General features: G+C 42.5%; 1 protein-coding gene across 1 annotated transcript in view; it reads right to left on the minus strand.

The window, feature by feature from the left end:
* The window catches only part of gpc1b (glypican 1b), a 127088-nt gene that overhangs the window by 12218 nt on the left and 95998 nt on the right, over positions 1-18872 (minus strand). Inside the window, exons 5-6 of the mRNA XM_028473099.1 lie at positions 13105-13270; positions 12555-12685 (exon numbers count right to left, since the gene is read on the minus strand). Coding sequence (XP_028328900.1) covers positions 12555-12685; positions 13105-13270 — 297 coding nt within the window. The remainder of the gene's footprint in view (positions 1-12554; positions 12686-13104; positions 13271-18872) is intronic.

Raw genomic sequence — 18872 nt, forward strand, 5'->3', positions numbered from 1 at the left:
TGTATATATAGGTGTGTATATGTATATATATATATATATATATATAAATAGAGAAAATATATATAAAATAATGATAACTCCATAAAAAAAAAAAATAATAATAAAAAAATATATGTATATATATAACAATAATAATAATTAAAATAATAAATACATAAAGATAATAACACTAAAAAAAAACATGGATAGGTATATAAGACACGTATGTGTATGTATGTTTGTATGTATGCTACATATTGGCTTAGATTTGGTCAAACACTTTTGGCAGTACTCTCTCACAGGACACTCTCTACCCTCATGTCAACTCACTCGTCTCGAACCCCTCAATCTTTTTTTTCGTTCACATCACTCAACACACAACACCCCCCACCTATACCCCTATAATTACCCCTTGCTCCTTTTATCTTTGATATTGGTTGTTGTCATGTAGTTTGTGTGCTTTTCACTAACCTATTCAATCCAGTCCTTTACCCCGTGGGTGCTATCGCATGATAAATAGTCTCCTCTTCTTATTTCCTTGCATCCAAGCTTTTACAACACAGTGTGCACAAATGCTCACAGATTCTCACTATGCTCCACCTGTATGGACTAACACTCACCTCATTCATGTATCAGTTTACAGTAACTTCTTGGAATGGTGCGTGGCATTCGCTCACAGGCTAAAAGATTAAGATATTTGACTATGTATCAAGATTAAATGCAGACATTGTCTTCTTTCAAGAAACTCACTTACTTAAATCAGAAGAAAAATCCCTGACAGATTCAAATTTTAACAAGATATATAATTCATGTTTCAATTCCAGACAAAGGAGGAGTCTCGGTTATTCTCAACAAAAGTTACCCGTTAACAATAATCAAACTCCGTCATAGACCCAGAGGGTAGATATATTATTATCAAAGTAGTAATCTATAATAAATGTTTCACAATTCTTAATCTATATGCCCCCAATAATGATGACCCTGATTTTTCCATAGAATTTTCTCGAGCTTTCAGACCTTTCTGCGACTCGTCTCTAATCATCGGAGGTGACTTCAATCTGGCGCTCAACACATCATTTGGACAGATCTAGTAAGTGCTCAAATACAAAACCATCTCGATCTGCTAAAGTATTAATGGATACTGGAAGATCTTGGAATAGGAGATGTATGGAGACTGAATAAACCAACTAAAAAAGAATATACCTTCTTCTCCCCCGTGCATAAATCCTTCTCTCCCGAATTGACTTTTTTTTCTTTCAAATAATTCCATCGTACATAAGATGTTCATCTAAAATACATCCTATAATTATTAGCGATCATTCCCCAATATCCCTCACCCTGCAGTGTGACTCTAATCAGAAAGTATCCTCTCTATGGCGCTTTAACACGTCATTACTTAATGACAGTAAATTTGAAAAAAATTATAGAAACGAATGGGAGGACTTTCTATTGACAAACGACTCCCCGGAAATATCACCGTCCTTACTCTGGGAAACTGGCAAGGCTGTCATTAGAGGGAAGATTATATCATACTCTTCTTTTAAGAAAAAACAGGAACAGATAGCAGAAAAAACACTTGAAGAAAAGATCAAAGAACTTACGGAAGAATACGCAGCTAACCCTTCTGAACTTTTATGGGGAAAAAACTCCAAAATACAAAACTTAATCTGAATATCATCTTATCTAAAAAAACCGACTTCATTTTGCAACAATTACGATACAAAAACTTTGACTACAATAATAAATCAGGCAAATATTTAGCAAATCAGCTCAAACATAATAAAGAAAATTCCTTTATAGCAGCAATTTCTGATAACGCAGGTCAAACTTTAAACTTACCTCAGGACATTAATAACATCTTTCATGATTATTATCAAAACTTATACTCATCAAATTTAAACCCTGACCCTGAAGATATTAAAACCTTTCTTAATAAACTAAACCTACCACAGCTCACTATAGATCAGAAAACCACCTTAGACTCACCATTAACCTTACAAGAATTACAAAATGCTTTAGATAGCATGTCAACAGGCAAGCACCAGGTCCAGATGGGATCCCTGCTGAATTCCTTAAACATTTCTGGTCAATGCTGGCTCCACTATTTTTCAGAGTAGTAACAGAGATCAAAAATAAAGGGGCATGTAGGAGGGTCACATGAATACAGCGAACATTAAATTGTTACTTAAACCAGACAAAAACCCCATATTACCCTCAAGCTATCGTCCCATCTCACTTATTAACACAGACTTAAAAATTATTTCCAAAGCACTCACATCCAGGTTAGAGAAAGTAGTACAGTCAATTATACACCAAGACCAGACAGGTTTTATTAAAAATAGACACTCCACAGACAATGTGAGAAGACTGTTTAATGTGATCAACATGGCACAGAACTCTAAAAAGAAAACATAATCTTGTCACTCGATGCAGAAAAAAGCATTTGATAGAGTAAACTGGTCATTCTCCTAACTGTCCTTGGCAAATTTGGCTTCGGAGAATCATTCATACAATGGATCTCCACCCTGTACAATAAACCTAAGGCCTCAGTAACCACAAACAAAATAACATCCCAAAGCTTCACACTGCAGAGGGGAACCAGACAAGGCTGTCCACTCTCACCTTTGCTTTTTGCAATATTCGTTGAACCTCTCGCAGCAGCTGTACGTCAGAACTCTGTTATTAAAGGAATCCACTCATCCATCTCAGAACACACAATCAATCTCTACGCGGATGACATTTTACTCTATTTCGAAGACCCGCAATCCTCTTTAGAGGAAGTCTTTAATCTAATAAACAGCTTCTCTAAATTATCAGACTATTCCACTAACTGGACAAAATCATCAATCCTCCCTTTGACAAAAAACTCTAGGAATCCTGAACACACCAAAATCCACAACACCCCTCCACCACAAATACAATTAAAATATCTAGGCTTAAAATATATCACCAAACTTAAATGAATTAATTAAACTAAATCATGATCCGATGTTGGACAAAGTCACAGAAGATCTGCGGAGATGGAACAATCTCCCCATCTCACTACTTGGCAGGATAGCCCTCAGTTAAAATGAAAATCTTACCAAAAATAAACTACTTGTTCTCAATGATACCACTGAACCACCAAAACAATGGTTTCAAAGATTAGATTCTACAACTACAAAATTCTATACTAGAAATAAAAAAACCTAAAATAAGCCTTCTACCCTTCAAAAAACAAAGACGAGGGTGGTTTAGAAGCCCCTAATTTCATGCATTATTACTTAGCAACCAAATACTATATTTAACAGAATGGCTAAATCCAAAAGAATACTACAACACCTGGCTAGAAATAGAACAGTTAGACTGCAAACACATTAAACTCTCTGATCTCCCTTTTATCACTGCGACCCTCAAACATCACAACTGCTTTAAAAACCCACTAATTGCCTCCACACTGACTGCATGTGGAAAGCCCTGGACATCACAAATAGCCAATTAAAAACTAGTATACTCTCTCCAATCTGGCACAAACCCCGACTTTAAAAATAAAAAAACATCCACTCTATCTGAAGACATGGGAAGAGAGTGGAATCACTCATCTCCAAGACCTTTTTGAAAATGACAAGATCAGGTCATATAATAATCTAACCCAAGCATTCGATATAAATAAAAGTAACTTTCTACAGTACTTACAAGTAACAGAGACAATAAAGAAAACCACTCCACTAGACTTAACTACGTTACAAACCTCCAGAACTGGCTATATATATGAAAAAAATCTCAACAAATCAAAAAAACTCTCAAAAATATACAGAGCGCTTTCGAACACTAACTGTAATTACTTACCAATCGCGAAGTGGGAGGCCGAACTCTCAATCAACCCCGAGCACTGATTTTCTGGGCAGAAATTTGTTGTAATACTTTTAAGATGACAAAAAACACAAACCTTCAGCTAATTCAATACAAGGTCCTCCACAGATCCCACATTACCCAACAGAAAATGCATAAAATGGGCTTCTCAGCAACAGACATCTGCTCTCAGTGCACCCAGAATACACGGATTCCTATTTACATGCCTTATGGCTTTGCGCCCCAGTTCAACACTTTTGATTCTAATCACTGAAAAACTGTCCTCCATTTTGGACTACAGAATTCCTTTATCTCCAAATCTTTGTTTGATTGGAGACCTGACAATGCGTTCAACCTCCAGCAAACCAATCACAATCAATCCTTGCGGCACTAGCCATTGCAAAAAAACAATATTACTAAATTGGAAAGAAAAAAATCCTAAACATAAACCAATGGCAAAATCTCCTCACAGAATTTTATTTCCATGGAAAAAGAATGTCCGCTCTCAGAAAACAAAAAAAAATAACGTGCTTGAGGAGCGTTGGACTCCTTTTTTAATTGCATTAAATCTAAATTTTTTAAAAGCCTATGATCTAGCCTGCAAGCGACTGCCAGCACCACTCTTTACTAACGCACTAGCCCAACTGTAGGCCGGGGCCGCCTGGGCCTCTGGGTGGTCTTGGTCAGGGGGTGGTGGGGTTGCCGGGGTGCCTTGTTTGCCTCAGCACGGTGTGCATTCCTTCTGGGTGTTCACTGGGTCCCCGGGGCTGTTTGATTTGGCGCCGTTGCCCCTTGCATGCGCATCTGGCTGGTCTCTGGGGCTGGGGCCCTGCGTGCTCCCCTGCCGCTCCTCCCTTGCTCCCTGTCCCCCTGTCTCGTCCTCCCCCCCTCCTCCTCCTTGCTCTTGCGCCCGCCATCCTGTGGGGTTGGGTTTGGGGGGCTCCCGTTGGCCTGGGGCACTGGTGGGGGGGCTGTGGCTCCCGCCTGGGGGACGGGCGGTGCCGTGCCGGGTGGGTTGGCTCGGGGGTGGTCTCGTTGGGGGCCTGGGGTGGTGGGGTCCTTGGCTCCGGTCCGGGGGATCCGGGGTGGGGTAGCTTTGGGGGTGGCTGCTGCCCGGGGTCGGCGATTGCCTCCGGGTTGCTGGGTGGCGGGGTGTGGCTGTGGGTTGCTCCGTTGGCCCGTTGCGGGTCCTTGGCTTGGCTCCCTGGGGCCACCTTTGCTAGGGATGTCGCTTGCGCGGCGAGCCAGGCGGGCCCCTCGGGGCTTTTGTACGACCGCGATGGCCGGGGCGTGGACGTTATGGCTAGGGGGTGGGGTGAGGGGTGCTATGGGGCCTCCCCGGGGGCCGTATTGGGCGGGTGTGCGGGGGCGGCGCGTGTTCCTGGCCCGGTGGATCCGCGTTGGGATTGGCTGGTCTGCTGGCTGGGTGCACCGGGCGCCGTGGGCGCGATTCCGGGCGGGGGTGCCCGGGGGCGGATCCTTGGGCTACGTGTCCGGGGAGGTGCTCTCCGGCCATCTGCCCGGGGACCGGCCGCGGCTCGTGGCGGCGCTGCGCAGCCTTGGGCGGGGCGGGGCTGGTGGCCTTGGGCCCGCTGTTGTTCGGGGTGTGCTGGCGTCGGGGGGGTGTCTCGTGCCGGTGTGTGGTCGTCGGGGATTGCCTCCGTGGGGGGGGGGGGGCCCTATTGGCGCCGTTGGGGGTGGGGGGCGGTTCCGGGCTGGGGGTGCTTCGGTACTCTGGCTTGCCGGTCCGTGGCTGGCGGGATGGCCCTGCTTGGCGGTGGATGGCGTCCTCTCTCGTCGGGGGGCCGGGGCCGCCTCCCGGTGGAGAGTGTTGTATCGTGGCGCCGGGTGGGCCTGTGCTGGCCCTGGTGGGGCATGGGCCTCCCCCCTGCTCGGCCGCTCCCCTTGGTGGCGGGGTGGCGTTGCTCCGGGCCGGCGGGCGGCGGGGGTCGCCCCCTGGGGCGCCGGGGGATGTTGTTTGGTGCCTGGCTGTACCCGGGGGTGGGGGGTGTCGCCGTGCTCCGCGGGGCCGGCGCGGTCTGGGGGGTGCCGTGGGGGGGGGTCTCCGGCTGTGCTGTTCCGGGGCCCGCAGTGCCACTTGCCCGTCTGCGCCATCTACCCTCTCGCGGGCCCGCCACGCGGACGGGCCCGGCTCACACTGGACAGGCCTCCTACCTGTTCACTTCACCCCACTCCCCGCTGGTCGGCTCACTCACTAAATGCACCACACACCAATACCCAACCCTTGGGGGGCTGGATGGGTGGGCTGGGGTGGAGGGGCCCGCCACCTGTGTTACTATGTAGTGGCGTGGGGGCGGCCCTCCCACTCTAGTTGCCCTACTAATCCCTCCAATTTTAATCGCATCTCAACATGTCACCCCCCGGAGGGTGTATCATCATTTACACCCTCCGGCCTATTACACCACATACACATAAATCCACAGAGGCTGGAGGGGGAGCACCGCTCCCCTCCATCCCCCTTCTTTTAATTACAACCCCATACATTCACCAAACACACACATTCACACAGGGGATCGGGAAGTGCCTCTCCATTGGGGAAGGAGAGGCACCATAACAGGGGGTGGGTTGGTACACATATTTGGGGCCTCTCCGGTGGGGGCCTGGCCCCTCTGTTGGTGGCTGGGCCACTGCATAGAGTAAAAGCACATCAAGATGGTGCGGTCGGGCGTGGCGGTGGGCTCGGGGGGGCGTTGCCGGGGTTTCTCCTTGCGGGGTCGTTCCGGGCTGTGTCGGCCGGGTGGGGCGCGGGGGTGGCCCTCCCCCTTGGGTGTGGCTTGGTGCTTGCTTTGTCTCCTGGTGGCCTTGGGGGCGGGCCCCGCGGTGTCGGGCCCGGGCGGCCGGCCTGCCTCGCCGGTTTGGGGGGTGGGTGTGCTGGGGGGGTGCTGGTGTCCTCACCGGGGTTGGGGGCAGGGTTGTTTGGCGCCTCGGGATGATGCTGTTTACTGGGGGGGCGGCGTTAGCTTTCCGATGGTTGAGGTTGCTTTCGGCCGCCTGGTGGGTATGTCCTGCCATCTGCGGACTGGTGGGGGGGTCCGGGGCATCTTTGGCTGGGGGCTGCTGTCCCGCGCTGGATGTGTGCCGATGGGGTGCCTCCGTCCCCGCGGTGGGGGTCGCCGGTTGCTCGCGGGCCGGCGGGGGCGCTGCCCCGTGGCTTGCGCTGTCCGGGGGGCGGCGGGCCCTGGGCTGCTGGCCTTGTGCCGTCTGGGGCTGTGCGGTCCTGCTGGGCTGTGGCCGGGACCTGGGCTGGGGTGGGGGGGCGTCCCGGGGGGCTTGGCCCGGGGGCTTGCCCTTGGGGGTCCTGGTCCCTGGGGGTACTCCTGGGGCCCGGGGTGCTTGGCCGGCTGGCCGGGCCGGTCCTGGCGGGGGTCTTCTGGGGCGGGTGGCGCGTGCCGCGCCCTTGCATACCTTCTGGTGCGGCCCCTGCTTGGGCAGTCCCCCGTGAGGCAGAGTGTCGGGGTGGGATTAGGGGGCCACATCCCGGCGGGGCGGTCTGGCTTGGCCTCTGGAGGGGCCCTGGCTTTAAAGAACTGAAGCTCGTGGCGCGGGCGGCATCAGCATCTGGGGCGCCCGGGGGGGCTGGGTTGGGGTGCCTGGGGACTGGCGGGGGACTCCCAGCGGCCCCCTGGTGCCTTATGCGGCTTGGGGTTGGTCGTTCGCCCTGGGCGGGCTGCTCCGGTGCTGCATCCATTCCGGGTCCTCCTGGCCTGGGGTCGGGTCCTTGCTGGCTCTGGGCTCACCGGCGGGTGCCCGCCGGCTGCCTGTTCGGCGTGGCTCTGGTCGTCTGCTGGGCGTGGGCTTTGGCTCCTCCGCTGGGGTCTCGGGCGGGGGGCTCTCTGGGCCCTCCCCTCGGGGGCTGGGCGCGGGGGTGTGGGTGGTGGTGGGGGGGTGGGGGGCTGGGGGGCCTGGGGGTTGGGGGTTGGAGTCGGTGGCGTGGTGCGCTTGGTCCTTGGCTCCTTGGGGGCTTTTCGGGTGTGTATGGGGGGGGCAATGGCAGCCTCTCGGCTTGGGACCTTGGGGGCGTTCGGGGGGCTGCTTGGCCGTGGGGTGGTCGCCGGGGGCCCCTAGATCTCTCGCTCTTTCTGCTGGCCCGACTGCTTCTTCGGGCCCGGGGGCGGCTCATGGGTTTTGCAGTAGCGGCTCTTGGAATCACATTTGTCATGGACGCACTGGCCTCGGGCTGTGGGATAACACTCATACTGGGCTCAACCATAGACACGTTGTTCCCAAATACCTGTTTTATGTAACTTCCACTCACTTCCTCCTCTGCTCACAGCCACCACCATTATTCCTAAGCCGCACACTGGTCACCAGACTGGCTTGATAACACAACAATAAGCACAATATACACAACCACAATTTCCACATCACATCACTTGAAACTTATTGATTATTCCCCACCCATTCGTTTTCCTATCTTGTATCCCTCCTCCCTGTTAACTCCCCCCCCCCCCACCCCCCTCACCCTGGTGTAACACTGCCCTCTCTCTTTTACATCCTCCCTTTAATAAAGTATTTACCCTTCCCTAGGGAGGGCTGGTGATGGTCACAATTATGCAATGAAATAAACTCATTTATTTAATTGCAATAATAAAATATGCATTGCTGTTAAAAGATTGCACTTCTTGTAGTGTTAACCTTCAACAGCATGTGCAAACAAGGTGAGAAAAAAAAAAAAAAAAAAAAAAAAAAAAAAAAAAAAAAAAAAAAAAAAAATGGCATCTAAAATAAGCATTGGATTAATTAAAAACTGAGCCGTTTATGGTTATTGCGATATTGTCATACAGCAATAACCACAGCTACTCTGTCTGTCACACAGTTCTTTTAGAGCACTAACACTCAACCTAATATTTTTCATTTCTGAATTATAAGAACAAACATTTTTGTCTTCTAGTTCAAATAAAATAAACATATCTGACATAGGAACATCAAAAGTGCATTAAAACCTTACTGAGATAGAAGCAATGCTATTTTCTACCTTAAAATACAAATATATAAATAAACATATCTCACAGAAAGATCCAAAAGTGCATTTAAAACCTTTTCTAAATAAACACAACCAGAGGCAGTGTTGTGAAAAAAAGTAACTAGTTACCGTTATTAGTTACCTCATTCACCTCATTCACAAAGTAACTCAGTTACTATTTTGATTACTTAACCAAAAAGTAACGCGTTACTGGAAAAAGTAACTTTTGAGTTACTTAGAATTAAAGAATGTATTATTTATTTTGGATCATTTGTGTCCATACAGCTTCATATTAGTGCTGTAATAATATAATAATCCACTGTTGATCAACTGCTATAAAACAACAATAAATGATGTGCATATAAAGCACAAAACAGCTGCTCCAAAAATAAAACAGTATTTTTTAAGCCTTAGCACAGTAATGTGAAGTAAGCTGTGCATATTCCAGGTGCACATTCTGCTGTTGAAAATGCTTATAAAAATAAATGTCACAGCATTTTTCTCAGCTACACAATGCTAAACATATCAGGCTAATGAGCTGCTGTGAGCAGTGACTCAGCAGCAGCGACAGGCTTCTTATTTACAACAACATACCGTGCAATAGTTTGGCTGACCTGTCCCTGGATAACAGTCACAGTCTGTTGAAATCCAGCCGCAGCGTTAGCTTAGCTTCACTGATGCATCTTTTGGAGACAAAAATAATGCGCGTATTTCCACTCGTCCTTGGCTCGCCATGATTGCCACACGTGATGTAAACAGAAACACGCTGACAATGCTTCTTCTTCTACTGTTTTTGGCACGGCATCCCGCGAAAATATGTAGCGCCACTGTAAACAGGAAGTGCACTGCAGCTATCAATGTAACGGACAAATACGGCGTTATTTCTTCAGAAAAATATTGCGTTACAGTACTAGTTACTGTCAAAAGTGACGTTGGGGCAAGTAACACGTTACCGCCCAACACTGACCAGAGGTAGTACTCGTCATGTTTTTGTCTACACTGAAATAATAAAAATAATATTTTGGTCCCAAAATTGTTTCTCCATTTTGAAATGTCTAAGCTAGATCACGAGGTACATTTAACTGAATAAAAAAAGAAACATCAAGGCTTTCAGTGCACAAATCCATTGCCAGTCATAACAATAATTAACAATCAACAATGAGGACTACACCACACATCCACGACAGCACACAATTTGAAATCATCACATGTGAACAGGCATTTCTTTGATACACGTCCCACTTTATTTTGACATGTATTCTTCACTTAGTAGTAGTACTTAGTAGTAGCCTATTTAATGGGAGAAGTTTTTATTCTGAACAACAGCAGTGACATTTGGCTCATGAGATGTCACTGGAATCCGAAGGCACTGGTGTAGAATATATAATGCCACTGAGGGAGCAACGAGGGCTGCATTTCATCGCATTCATTTGTGAGAAGCTTGATTCACAAGTATCTGTTGATCCAAACATTAACTAGAATATTTGCATTTCCTGAAGGAAATGCAAGTGAGGATGCAGGTGCTGGCCCACGTCGCACTGCATTGGCTTGAATTCGCATTAGCCTAGCATTAACCTAGAATTCACCTAGCATTAGCATTATCCATCCATCCATTTTCAGACCCACTTATTCCTGTTTATCAGGGTGGCGGGGGTCTGCCGGTGCCAATCTCCGGCTCTCATTGGGCGCTGGGCGGGGGGGTACACCCTGGACGGGGCGGCATTAGCATTAGCCAAATGCAATAAAATAAATTCATTTATTTAACTGCAATAACAAAACATGCATTGCTGTCTATAAAACATTGAACTTCTTTCAAAGTTAACCTTTTTAACCTTTGACAGCATGTGCAAAGTAAAAGAAAAAAATGATTAGCCAAACATTAGCATTAACCTAGCATTAGCCTAGCATTAACTTTACGTTAGCATTAGCATTTGCCTAGCATTAGCTTTGCATTAGCCTAGCATTAGCATTTGCCTAGCATTAGCAATAGCCTAGCAATGGCATTAGCCTAGCATTGGCATTAGCCTAGCATTAGCATAAGCTTAGCATTAGCATTAGCATTAGCATTAGCATTAACATTAGCCTAACATTAACATTAGCCTAGTATTAGCATTAACCTAGCATTAGCAATAGCCTAGCATTGGCATTAACCTAGCACTGCATCCTGCATCCTTACTAATGAACCACGAGCTGGGCCACTCAGGCATTGCTTCTGGGCCGCATGTAGCTAACCTTGCCTGTAAGATGGATTCTCCTGCTGTTCCCAAACCGCCTTTGCCTTTCGAATCCGAACCGAACTGGTTCGAACCAATCATGAGGCAGTGTTGTGGTTTAGGGCGGGTTATCCCGGTGTGACGAAAGCAGAAATACCAAAGCATAACTGGCGCATGCGCAGTTGCGGGGAGAGGAACTAGCTGGGCTACCGCTATTAGCATAGCTCCAAATCAAAATAGAAAGATGTCGACACAGGAGGATGAATGTGTGCTGCTATAAACTTTTAGAAGAATCCAGCATTTCCTTTTTGAAAGAGCAACAGCGAGAGGCGCTTTGTGCATTTTCGGACGGTAAAGACAGCAAAGCTGAGCCTTGTTGTTGTTGTAGCAACGTCTCTGCGGCTTATGTCGATGATGACATCATCATTTGTTACCACTTTGCCCAATCAGCTTCAAGCATTCTGTTCATGTCCCTCCCTGGTTCAAAAAGGATTCGCCAGACACGGCCCCAGATCGATGTGTCTCTTGCCAGGTTAGCATGTAGCCCACAGGCTGCTAATTGAATAGGCCTGATCTACAGTACAAGCTACAATACAAAGAGTGCGTTAATGCGCTGCTACAACCCAGACTATGCAATCTGTGCAGGCTCTGAAACAAGTCACGCTACAAAACTCAGTAATAAGTGAGGAAAAGTAGTGATATTGTGCAGCTGGCTCTTAAAACCTTACTTCTGGTACAACTTAATTGAGAAGAGTTGTAAATCGTATCTCCTATGAGGTTTTGGTTATTATTGCCCAGCTCTTACGGTACAGAATATCTTATACATCGTCTTATTTGCAAATAACACTAATAATTTCTGTGATGGGGAAAATTTGCAGCAGCTTTTGGAGGTCATCACAGCATAAATGAGTAAACTAAAAACATGGTTTGACTTGAATACGTTGTCATTAAATTTAAACAAAACCAAACTCATGCTAAATAAACTTACAAGTAAAAGTAATGATAAATAAAGTTGCAATAAAAACAGTGTATGAAATACATTTCTGCGTGTAATTCTTAATTACAAAATCTTCTGGAAACTAGAGCTGGGCAATATATCGAGTTTCAAGATATATGGAGTTTTTTCTATTTTGCGCGATATATAAAAATACAATATCACCTATATCTATAAATATGTATATATTTTATAGCTTATTTTGTTTTAAAATAGTTGCACTTACCTGTGCGTACTAACCCAGACACAAGCCACACTACAGAACTCACTCACACATGCTTCACACTTTGTGTGACGGGGGATAACAATGCATTAAATTCAATTCTGCTATCAATTAATGACAAGGTAAATTCTGTAATATTTTCATCATAAATATAGGATATTCAGCAGCCTATAACTGTTTGTAGAATATAACACATTTTAGATTTATCTTCATGTTACATAAACAGGTACAGTATACATCGCTCATCACTTTCTCTACTCCAACAATAACAGTGTTTTACGAGTAAACGGTTAACACAGGTTTTCTATCACACAGTGTTTGTGTTCTCACCTTGTTGTTAATATTGTCCATGTTGTCCATCATAGTGAACATTGCTTCTGATATACGATGGGGGAGCGTGAGGACCACACTTTCTACACCCATTGGGCCGTTCAAGCGCTCAGCCACTTGAATCATTGTTTCTGCAAAAACAAAAAGGACACTTCATTTAAAATAACGTCAAAGCATAACATCCTTTAAGGGATTTGTTAAAAAGTAGAGTTATTATCATGTGGTATTAGAAGGAGGGGCGAATATTAAAAAAAATAACATGACTTCCTTCCAAATTATGGGGAAAATGGATGAATGAGAATTCATAGGAACAGTTAATTTATGACATTGTAGTATTCACATTCATTCATTTTCTCTGTTTTAGAGTTCATAAATGTCGCTATACTTAGAGCCTGAGAATTTTTATTTTGCATTAAATTCATTGGTGTTATTTTATTTAAAAATAACTGTATTTTGACGATTGCCTCAATTTGTTGGAGTTCTGGTAACTTATTTACAGTGTATAGTGGAACACGCTCTGCGTTCTTGTAAATGTCTTCCTGTTTCCCACCTGCTAGATGCCTCCACTCAGTGTTCAGGTCAGCCTGGTTGGCCAGACAGCCCTTCATCACATTGTAACAGTAGTTGGTACAAGGTCTAGCAGTAGCCATTCCACGACAGTGAGGACAGTAAGTCATTTTCATCATGGCATTCATGCACTCCTGACTCAGCAACACCTGGAGTGTGGAGAACACAAACAGGATGAGTCTCTACACGCATTTACAATAACACATGATTTCACTTTTTTAAAACAAAGTTCATGTAAATATGTTGATTCATTAGCTAGAAAGTGACAGTGTGAAAATCTGGAGGTCACCCTGTTGGTGAGCCTTTTTTTTAGTCTGCAACAGAAGTGGCCAAAGTACTAGTCTTCAGCACTCAAGTAAAAGTATAAATACTTTAATAAAAAAAATCCTCTGGTCAAAGTAAAAGTGTTAAAGTTTCTCCCTTCCTTGAGTAAAAGTATCGAAGCACATACAACTAAATGTGCGGATGTAAGAACAAGTTAAAAGTGAAACAATTAATAAGACAGGAATTTTAAACCAGCATATTACATATCTTTTATTTTTTTAAGAACTTGTAGAAAACATAAGCATGGAAACAAGTCGAATCTGTCACCTTTGAACACCTGGAGAATTTAGCACTCAAAATAAATACAATGTGTCAAGAAAAAAAAAAAAATGCAAATTTTCAATTAAACGGTGAACATTTTTAAGAACTTGTAGAAAACTGGTACATGGGAATAAATTAAATCTGTTTCCCTTAATGAACACCTGGAGAATTGTTCACTCATTATATATAAAATTTGTAAATAAAAATGCAAATGCTCAATTAAACCCAGAGCAGCTTTGAGTTTAACATTTAAAAAAAAAAATGAAAATGTTAACCATAAAACTAAGGGACCTGCTTAGCAGAAAAAAGCTCAAGCTTAAAAAATGTTGCGTCTTTTTACGTCGTGACGTCATCTTAGAATAGAATAGAATCAACTTTATTGGGCATGTAATGTATGTTATACACATGAGGAATTTGACTTGGTGAACTGTGCTCTCCCTAATAATGTAAACATTAAATAATAACAATCAAGTAGAAAAAAATATATAAACATAAATATAAACAGTAGTTAGACTAATATGTGCAAAACTAAATAAAATAATATAACAAGACAAGATAATAATAAAAATAATAATAACACTAGTAATAATAATAATAATAATAATACTAGTAATAATAATAATAATAATAACGATAATAACAATATAATAATAATAATAATAATAATAATAATAATAATAATAATAAGATAATAATAATAATAATAATAATAATAATAATAATAATAATACTAGTAATAATAATAATAATAATAACGATAATAACAATATAATAATAATAATAATAATAATAATAATAATAATAATAATAATAATAATAATAAGATAATAATAATAATAATAATAATAATAATAATAATAATAATACTAGTAATAATAATAATAATAATAATAATAATAATAATAATAATAATAATAATAATAATAATAATAATAAAATAAATAAATAAATAATAATAATAATAAGATAATAGAGCAGTAGTGCAGTGATCTCAAAGGTCTTAAAAGTAACGAGCTCATTTTTAAAAAGTAAGGAGTAGAAAGAACAGATATTCATTTATAAAAAGTAAGGAGTAAAAGTAAAAAGTTGCCTAAAAAATAAATACTCAAGTAAAATACCGGTACCAGAAAAAACTAATTAAATACAGTAATGAAGAAGTTGTACTTTGTTACTTGTCACCTCTGGTCTGCAATAGCTTTATTCTGCACCGTCTCCTTGGAAACCACTTAGAGAGAATCCTCTTTTTGTTTCACATTCCATGCAAAGGCACTGACATCCCTCCAACTATTCTAAGTCCCTCCACCTCGCCTTCCTGCCTTTTCCACGTTCCTCTCTATCCCACAGCGCCGCTCTCCCAGGAAAGGGCCTTCGTGCGTGAAAAGTGAAACTGGGTTAATACCATTAAGCTCTGTTCACAAGAGAGTACAGCTATGCATACAAAACCTGGGGAAGTGTAGGGTGTGTTTCTGAGAGAAGGAACAAACCCAGCTATGCATACAAAGCTTCTCGACACCGACATCTGGGCCAGTTTGATGCTTTTCCTGGAAACTGTTCTTGCAACAGCAAAGTCACAGTTAAAACCGGCTTTTAACAAATATACAGTGGAAAGAGAAAAACAATTGGGATCAGGTGTGAAAATACATCACAGGTACTTTGAAGGTTTTTTTTTTTTACAGGCCTGCTGGTGGTTAAGAATAGATCCAATTCCAATCAAAGTGAGAATAAAGAAAAATGATTTATTATAGAGCATTAAGTCTATCACTTTCTATTAACAGTGCAGACAAAAAGGGCTTTGCTCTTATTCTTCATTCTTATTGTTGTCCTCCCTAACTCCTTTACCCTCGTCTTTCCCCCATCACCCAAGCAACACTGCACTTCCTTTTTATCTGTTTTTCCTCGTCATAAAATTTTGTTTACTCTTCTCGATTAAGCTAAAGAATAATCCTACTTTTACTTCATTTTTTTGCCAGAACAAAACCTGTGTTAACCTCAGACAACATATCCAGACATTGTCGGTTGTTGATATTCTGTAACGTTCAACTCAACCTTAACTACTTACCAGGAAATTAGCCATTTATTCAGTTATTCATGGAATTTTGGGCACTTTCGCTATTGTAAAAACGTATTGTCATAAAAATGTCATTACAACTGGTTTGAATCTTTCAAATGACCCGTTTACACAGATTCATTCTACCACATTATTACATTCACTGCCAAAGATGTCTCAAACATCAACAGCTGCCACTATCAAGAAAAATGTTTTTTTCATATCACATTTCCCGTTAGGTACTAATATTTTATGATTGCTCCGGTGACTCTAAATATAAAATTCCAAAGTGAGTTCTATCTTAAGAATTTATGAACATTTCCAAGATCTTGAAGCTTATCAGATAAAGACATAGTGGAGGCCTCATAAATCAGTAAATCAAAGATCATAAATAGAGGTGTGTAATTTATCCTGATATTAAAGTACAAGACGATTATTGCGATTTTTTAATATATATATGACTTAAGAAACAACTAATCTGTAAATGTGTACACCTTCATGAAGTCATTATGCATGAAATATATTTTATTGTCATATTTTACATACTTTAACATGCCATGTGCCCACAACTTAAAATAAAAAAAAATACAATCTGCCTGTGGCTTTTAAACCAACTTTAACTTTAGTGCAACTTAACTGAGGTACATTATCTGCCTAGAACAACACATAAATGCAGAAAGTTAGTACTTTTTTTTTTAGATTTTATTGAAAAAACACAAGCTGGTCAACATGTCCAGGTTTCAGCACTTCTTTGTGTAGTTACAATGTCTCCTGCTGTGGAAAAGACTTTCCTGGTTAAATAAAGGTAAAAAAAATAAATAAAAAAATGAATCGATCCAAGAATCGCACAATGCAATATTGAGATATATCGCTGAATCAATTTCTTTCAACACCCCTAATTATAAAGATGCAAAAGTGTTGAAATTGCGGCTCAAAAGTTTGTTTAGCGATGTGGAGTCCTGTAGACGGCATCATAGAAGTATTTGCACTTCCTTCTTAGAGTCATTTCTTGTGTAAGCCTCCAAAAACTCTGCCAAAGCGACTTCCGAACACATTTCTGGTATTTTACCAGTCTCAAAGTTGTGGCAAAACAATTGCGGATGATTATTTTGGGGCTTAAACGTAAAGATCTGAATCTGGACATCGAGGGGAATACTGGTGTCACGTACTGAGTTTACCTCCGTACTGAGATTATAAGCCTACCCTAACCCTAACATAATTCAATAAACAAAGAAAACACGTGTCCGTTCACTTTGAAAACAAAAATAAACTTTTTTTTTTCTTATCAAAAAATCATTTTTCGACAGTGCACGTGCGCGCATGCGCATATACAATCTCAGTACAATGTGAACTCAGTACATGACACCGGGAACGAACAAAAATAGTATCAAGCTAATCACTGTCTTCCTTTTCTGACTAAGAAACACAAGAAATCGCAGTAATGAAGTAAAAAACACTTCTTTGCATCCATCTATGGGACTCCACATACCACAATGCAATGCACGAAACTTTTCCGACAATGTCAATAAGAGAGTGTTTACAGCAGTGAGCAAGACAATCTTTGCAGTGGCAATTTCAAACTTTTACATCTTCCTTCGAGCTAATCATTTTAAATTTATTGATCAATAAGTATGACGCCATGTCTTTATCTGATGAAGATTTATTGTCCCTAGCAGCTTCAATTAACGTGAGATGTCACTCACATTCTCACTCCTGTCCTCCCCTTCCTATTCTTACTCAGGTTTGAGTGAAGCAGAGCAAAGTCACATAACCACAGGTGAGGATTCTAGCTGCTTTGGGGAAAATGCTACAAAACATTTGTCATGAGTCAAGTTTATGTAACATCACCTGCACATTGTCAGTGTTGGAAATCTAAGGCCGGGCAACACAGAAAGGCAACATGAAACAGTGGTGCTAATTGGAGCCTGATGTTGACAAGTTCCCCTGTAACCTCGGAGCTGTGCTACACAGAGCTCAGAAAGGGAGTGGCTGTCAACTTACAACTACTAATACAAACAAACCGTAGACTGCACTCTGGAGTTTTGACTTTGTGTTCAAGCTAGGATAAAATCCTTTTTTACAGAGAGAAAATGGCACATTTTCAGTCATCTGTCATATGTACAAAGAAGACCAGTATAGATGAAGAATAGATTATATGACAAAGTAGACCAAGTAGAATCGACATCAAAATTATTTTTTTCTCCAGCATCGTATTTCCTGTTGTAGAATCAGAAAGTGCTCTGAAACCTGAGTGTCTGCAATTTGTTTACTGCAGTTTTTTTCTTCAGCTTGGATTCAAATATTAATGATGTTTCCTCCAGCAACCTTCAACACAAGCTTTATTTGTACTTTCTAATTTACAGTTTTGACTGTGTGGAAGTAAAAAGAAAATACCAATTTGTGCGAGGGTTGGGAACACTTACTTGCCCATGGTAATAACTATCTGTTTAAAAAACACTCACAGGATTCTCTTATCAGCATCGCCCAAGGTTATACACATTGCCCTGTCACTTCAGCAGCTGTTACTGACCAACATTTGGAGTTTTTACTCTCAGCTTCAAAGAAGCCAAAGGGTTTTTTATGTAAAATGAGAAGGACGCTAACATCTGCACAAATAAAAACATATACTGCTAGAATAAATATGTTTATTGCCTTCCCAACAACAACTTAAAAACAAACAAAAAAAAACATTAGGAGAATATTTGATAGTTTAAAAAACTTCTAGCTGGATGTTTCCTCGTGTGCCTCGCTGCTGGCTTTGCTTCTACTTGTCCTTGCCTCACCTTTGCCACATGCTCTCCATACCTGTGTGTAACATGTGTGTAGCCCGTGGCTGTGGAGCACTGTGAGTCCTTATTGCTGCTGCTCTCTCTATCTTTCTGCCTGTCTTTCCTCTCTAATTACTGAGAATGGAGGAACGACCTCTTCCCCTTGCATTACAGAATGAGAAGAGCTACACTCATTCATTACCTCCAGAGTGAGCCACGCTGTGCATGGCCTACTTCCTTAACCTTCCCCAGGGAACAAGAGAGACCAGAAGAAGTTAAATATACTAGTAAAATGAAGGGTACTTCAAATATTCATGCTATTTTTCTCATTTGTAATCGTCTCCATTGTTC

This window comes from Gouania willdenowi, chromosome 17 (assembly GCF_900634775.1).
Source record: "Gouania willdenowi chromosome 17, fGouWil2.1, whole genome shotgun sequence".
Lineage (NCBI taxonomy): Eukaryota > Metazoa > Chordata > Actinopteri > Blenniiformes > Gobiesocidae > Gouania > Gouania willdenowi.